The sequence below is a fragment of the Merops nubicus genome, unplaced genomic scaffold (assembly GCF_000691845.1).
Source record: "Merops nubicus isolate BGI_N331 unplaced genomic scaffold, ASM69184v1 scaffold22253, whole genome shotgun sequence".
In the NCBI taxonomy this organism is placed as follows: Eukaryota; Metazoa; Chordata; class Aves; order Coraciiformes; family Meropidae; genus Merops; species Merops nubicus.
In genome coordinates, this window is record NW_008599951.1 from 43,124 (window position 1) to 48,798 (window position 5,675).

Consider the following 5,675-nt stretch of genomic DNA (forward strand, 5'->3'; position numbering starts at 1 on the left):
GCTGAGGGTCAGGATCAGGCTCAGGGTGCTTTGGCTTGGCTGACAAAGGCAGTGCTCAAGGCTGCAGTTGTAGATGTCATGAGAAGTGACATCTCAGGAGCTTTTCTATTCCTTTCATCTGCTGTGATTTGAAGAGGGCCACCTGGTTTATGGCTGGAGCTGGTTTTGCTTTCACCCTAACTCATCATTCTGATACAAACACTTGTCCCCTCTGCACAGCTCAGGGCAGTGGGGGGAGCAGTGACTGTCAGGCATTCTCAGGTGGGCTTTTGTGTATTGTAATCCAAACCCTGGTTACTGTGCAGAGGGAGGAACTTGCTGTGGCTGTTGCTCTTGGCCACATCTGTTCTGCAGACCTCCCCTGCAATGTGTATGCTAACTCAGGGCTGTGATCATGGTCTAGCTGGTGTGGACATCTTGGCCTATGAGCTGAAAAAAAAACCCAACGTGCTTTTTGGCCAGTGTCAGGTGCACTGCTGGCTCAGGCACATCTGTTCTGTGTGCTGTACAGGTGTAGCTTGCTGGTGGTGTTAATAGAGCACATGTAGTTTGACACTAGCTTTTCCAAAAGGAAAAGAGTTTTTTAGATCATGTCATCATCTGTGTGTGCACTCGGTGACCAAAGGCAGCTCCTCACAGCCTGAGTTCAGGGTGAGCTGTACCAGTAACAGGAGGCCTTGCTGTGGTGGTGGTTGTGTTTAGCAACAAAACCAAAATCCTTGTGTTTCCTGAGTGTGACTCAAAGTTACTGTAGGTCATCTTACCTTTTTCTGTCTGTAGTCTGTCTGTGGGTCAGTTTTTAGGTAGTAGCAGTCTCTTAGCCTTTGATGAATTCTACCAGTTGTGGCTTGTTTTCTTTTTAAAGGGGGAAAAATGTCAGCCTGCCAGAAGTCGGCTTCCATCAGAATCTTGGATTGGTTAATGAAAATCACTTACTGTACACATTCAAGAAATAAAATGGCTCTCTGAAGGAGGTGTACTGCAGGCCTACTTCCTCAGGTCATTCCTGAAGTCATTCAGGATGAAGTTAATGGGTGACTGCCCTCCATTCTGCTGCATTCACATCTGTCTGATCGTGTAGTTAAATACATCATTGACCATTTGAGATAATAGGATTTGAGTAATGAAAATTGAACATGGTCACCAAATGAGTCTTAACTACTTTGAAAATAAATGAGCATCCTTGTAGCACTGCAGGCATTTCTTTTGGAGATGTGCCATTTCGGTGGTGGTGAGGTATTTTTCCCTTGATGGTATCTTCTGCTCCAGATAAACCTTTTTGGTCATCTATGAAAAAAGTGTTCAACTTGGCCTTGATCTTCTTGGACTCCTAGTGATAATGAAAATGATGTAACCAAATTGCTTTTATGCTAATGGTGTCTTCTAAGTCATTCTTCATCCTGCGAGTTCTCATTTTACAGCTGCTGTAGATTCAAAAAAAGCTCTTTTCCTCCAATTTTAACACTGATGTCATTGTCAGGTACTGAAACATGGGCCAGTGAAGCACATTTGAGAAGTGTTCCAAGTTCTTCCTGTATGGTTGGTTTGAACACTGGTGCCTCTGCCAGGTTAGCACAGCTGGAAAGTTTGTTGTTCCAAAGAGCTTGTGTTGTCACCTCTGCAAAAGGCCTTTGTGGTGTGGAAAGATCCAGACTAACATGGAGAAATTTGTGCTGGAATGTCGTTCATAAATTTCCCAGCAGAGTACAGCTATTTGGAAAGATGATTGCAGTCTTCATTGCCATGTCTTGGTTTCCCTTTCAGAAATGTTCCCATTGCCAGGAACCAGGAGCCACCTTAGGCTGCTACAACAAAGGCTGCTCCTTCCGATACCATTACCCATGTGCCATCGATGCAGGTAAGAGCAGATGACATGCTAACTGCAGTTCATGTTTGTCTACACGTGGTACTAAATCATTCCAATGTGCTTTACAAATTCAATCCCTCTGTTTTTCACCTACTTTGAGTATAAATGGTAAGAAATGGCATCAGATGGACAGTGTACAGTAATGTGTGGGGACAAGATGGAACTTGTCATGAAAAAGAATCAGCCTGAAAATGAAGAAAAACTCTGGGTTTGGGGAATGCAGCTACAGTGACTGAAATTTTGCTGCACTATGAGAACTGACCATTCTTTTTTTGAAGAAAAACCCAACAAACACCTTTGTTAAAAGCCTGCAAGTAAGCAGAAAGGTATTTCCTCCTTCAGGGTTACACCACTGTGGATAGTCATAGGAGTGATTTCAAGTGCAGAATGTTTGTGCCATCAGTATCACTTCCAGCACAACCTTCCTTCTCCCTCCTTAGAAGCATTTAAGCTGGTCTCTTGAGTAGGTCCCATTTTCATTGTTAGGCAACCTAATGGTTTGGATGGCATGATCTCCAGCTACGAGTCCTGGGTTGTGAGTTGTTTTATGTGCAATGATAGAAGTTTTTCATGGAGATGAACTTTATTTTGGCAATCCCACCCTATTGGAGCAATGCATCTTATCCTAATAAAAATGTTTTTAATGAAACTAATATTGCTGTGGAATGTTTTTAGGACTGTAGTATAGATGGAGAATCCTTGCTTTCACATGAAAATGTGAATGTTGAAAAATTTTTACTCATGTTGTAAAGAATCACACACACGAGCAAATGCCAGAAATAAGGGTGTCCACTTAAGTTTAATTTTGGTCTCTTAAGATAGGAATCATCTGATTAAAGACTGAAATCTTTTTCCATAAGGCCCCCTTCAGCTTGTAGGATGAAAGAGCAGATTCATGAGCTGATGTTGTCCTTGCTGATTCTGTATTTTACTTACTGTGATTCTACCTCAGTTCTGAAAGTAGAACTGAAATTTTCTGTGTTCATCTGTGTCATTCCTGACATTTTTTTTTACAGTACATTTGAGAGAGGGAAGTCAGATTTGCATTCATACTGTGTTTAGCAATTTGTTTCTGGTTCGTGATTTGCCCTTTTCAATATAATGAACAAAATCAAAATAAATTATAGTGTATGTTCAAAATAGGGGTGCTTAATTTGAATTCTTATGTTACTAGATACTGTATGCAGCATTTTCTGTGTTGTAAATACAGGTATCAAAATCAAGATTCTGTCCTTTTTCTTCAGATGTACCTTCCTTATAAAACTCCAGCAAATGTGGTAGGATCCTCCAGATGACAAATACTCTGAACACTCATGACTGATTCCCAAGAGCAGTTCTGTGTCATGCATGGACGAGGCAGTGCCCTGTATAGAAACTAGTATATGGTCCTACTGTTTAGTCCATATTAAACTTAATATCAAATGTCTGCCATATAATATGAAGAAGTGGGCTACATTGAATTTGGCTTTTCCTTGCCTTTGTCTTGACTTTGCAACCTTGGAGGGTTTTTTAGAGCAGCTTTTTGTGTTCAAGTTCCAAGGCTATGCTTGCTTAATTTTAATTCAGTTTTGTTAGGAGACATCACTGTGTCACGTGGCTGTCTGACAGTGCACCCTTCCAGGCTGATTCCCCTCCTTCCAGTGTTACAGCAGTAATAAATTCCAAGAGCTGTGTGGAGATGGGATGCTTGGACTTCTGAGTTTCACTAACATCTTGAAATAATAGAGGAGTTGGTGAAACCAGTGAGTCTCTGGTTTCACTCCAGCAAGGGTATGAGTTAGTGAGAACAAGGACTTCTCTTTGGTTTTTTGATACATTTTCCTTTCTCTTTCTTCCTCTTCTCTGTCTGATATGTGTGTGTCTGATACATTCTCCACTCTGGTTCATCATACCAGCCACAGGCTCTATATCTAGTTGGTCTGAAGTTCCTCTTCTCAGATTTCTTACTCCAGTTCTCTCTACTCCTTTCATAACTTCTTCCAGTTTTTTAGCTCTCATTCTGGTTCCCTCTTCTCCTCTCTTGCTTCTGGCTGTTTTTCCTCTTGGCTTCTTGCTTCCATTAGGTTCTCCTGACATAGCTCCTTGTCACACTTAACCCTGCTTGTCCTTCTTTGTTCTTGTATATTGCCCTTGGTCTTCTCTGTTTCCCATTTCTGTGCCTTGCCCCACTAGTTCCTAGTTTCCAGTCTTCTGGCTGAATCAGTCCTGGTTCAGTGGTAGCCACCTGCTGGCACTCATTCTCAACTCCCTGCTCTTCATTCTGCTAGCACTGGTTTCCTCATCCTGCTGGCCTCCACTTTCTCCAGTTCCAGATTGGTTTCTCAGCAGCGTTTTCACTTCTGCTGCCTCCTGGGCTAGTGCTTCCCATTTTTGCAGTTTTGAAATGGTCACCTTCTTCCTTCAGGCTGCCAGAGCCTTAGCAATGTCCCCTGATGTCTTCAGTGCTTTTGGGTCTGATGCCTAAATCTGAGGCCAGAGGTTCCTTTACAGGAGAGACCTGCTTGCCTCGTATAATTGGTGGAATTTTTGTGAACACCTAGCTGCTAAAATCTAAGAAGCCTTTCCTGATGATGTGCAGGCTAAAATCCCCACTCCTCTCCCAGGAGTTATATTTAGTGATTTTGTTGTAAGCTGGGATGGGCATGCCTTAGCTAAAATCCAGGTCTTCCCAAAAATCAGGGTGTGTTAGAGCTTTTCAGAACAAACTTGCTGGATGTTCAATACAGGCAAAACGATTTTTTTATTTTCCATGAAAGAATTTTAAGGAAATTGTTAGGCTGCTTTAACTGAAGTTCTCAACCAAAACAAATAAAAGAGACCAGCATGAGGTAAGATTCTCAGCATTCAACATTTCAGCCTTGGTGGTATGACAGTAAAGACCTTGTTTGCAGTTGGTTTTATCTGCGGGTGTAATCAAGCTGTCTTCATCTATAGCTGCTCTTCCAATAAATCTGTATAAAAGAAATAAGCTCTATGGAATAGGACTTGATTTTCATTTATGCCCAAGCAGAATATGTAGGTTTCCTCGAGAAGCAAAACAGCATTCTCTTCTTCCCTCAGCCTGCTGTATGCCTGTAAAGCCTTTTTATTGGTTATGCAGTGCTGCTGTCTTTCCTTTTCTGCTGGTCCTACCTGGCTGCTGGGTGAGACACTTGGCCCCCCAAGCTGCCAGTTGGTACCTAGGGATGTGTTTCTGTAGCCAAATTCAGCCTGCCTTCTAATCTCCTGTCATGGAAAATAGTCTTTGGCAATATAGGGTGCAGGAGAGCTGGACTCCTCTCAGCCACTTGCATAAAAATCAAGATCAGTAGTGCCACTTAAGTAATCTTTATATAGAAATGGCTATGGTTAACATTATCTGTGTTTGGCTTTCATCTGGCCAAATTTATGAAGAGCCTCTGATGTCTCAAGATAACTTAGTCCTAGGGATGTCTCCATGGAAACAGGATCTTTGTTTTCTGAAATTTTGTCTCCTCTGCCTGTTCCCCCCCCCAACGTGGAGTCAGATCCCCCTTGTTGCAGCACACTTGTCCCCGCAACACGTGTCGTGGGCACCTCCACATACAAAAGATGGTTTTGACTCTAAATTAGGAAAAGACTAGCAGCAAAATAAAATGGATTTTCAGAGAACAGAGATCCTGCATCTTCACAACCATCGTTAGAGATGAGTAACAGGCAGAACACAGAGGGTGAGACAGTGTGAAGCTTATGGAAGAATAATTGCTTCTATTAAAAATGTTTTAGGTTTTCCCTGACTACTTTATGGAGAAAAATCTGTACAAACAAGGACGAGTCTGGGTTCTCTTTC

At 42.2% G+C, this 5,675-nt stretch overlaps 1 protein-coding gene across 1 annotated transcript in view; it reads left to right on the forward strand.

Annotated features, from left to right (window-relative positions):
* The window catches only part of TCF20 (transcription factor 20 (AR1)), a 41,926-nt gene that overhangs the window by 27,048 nt on the left and 9,203 nt on the right, over positions 1 to 5,675 (forward strand). The window contains exon 4 of the mRNA XM_008937568.1: positions 1,765 to 1,858. Coding sequence (XP_008935816.1) covers positions 1,765 to 1,858 — 94 coding nt within the window. The remainder of the gene's footprint in view (positions 1 to 1,764; positions 1,859 to 5,675) is intronic.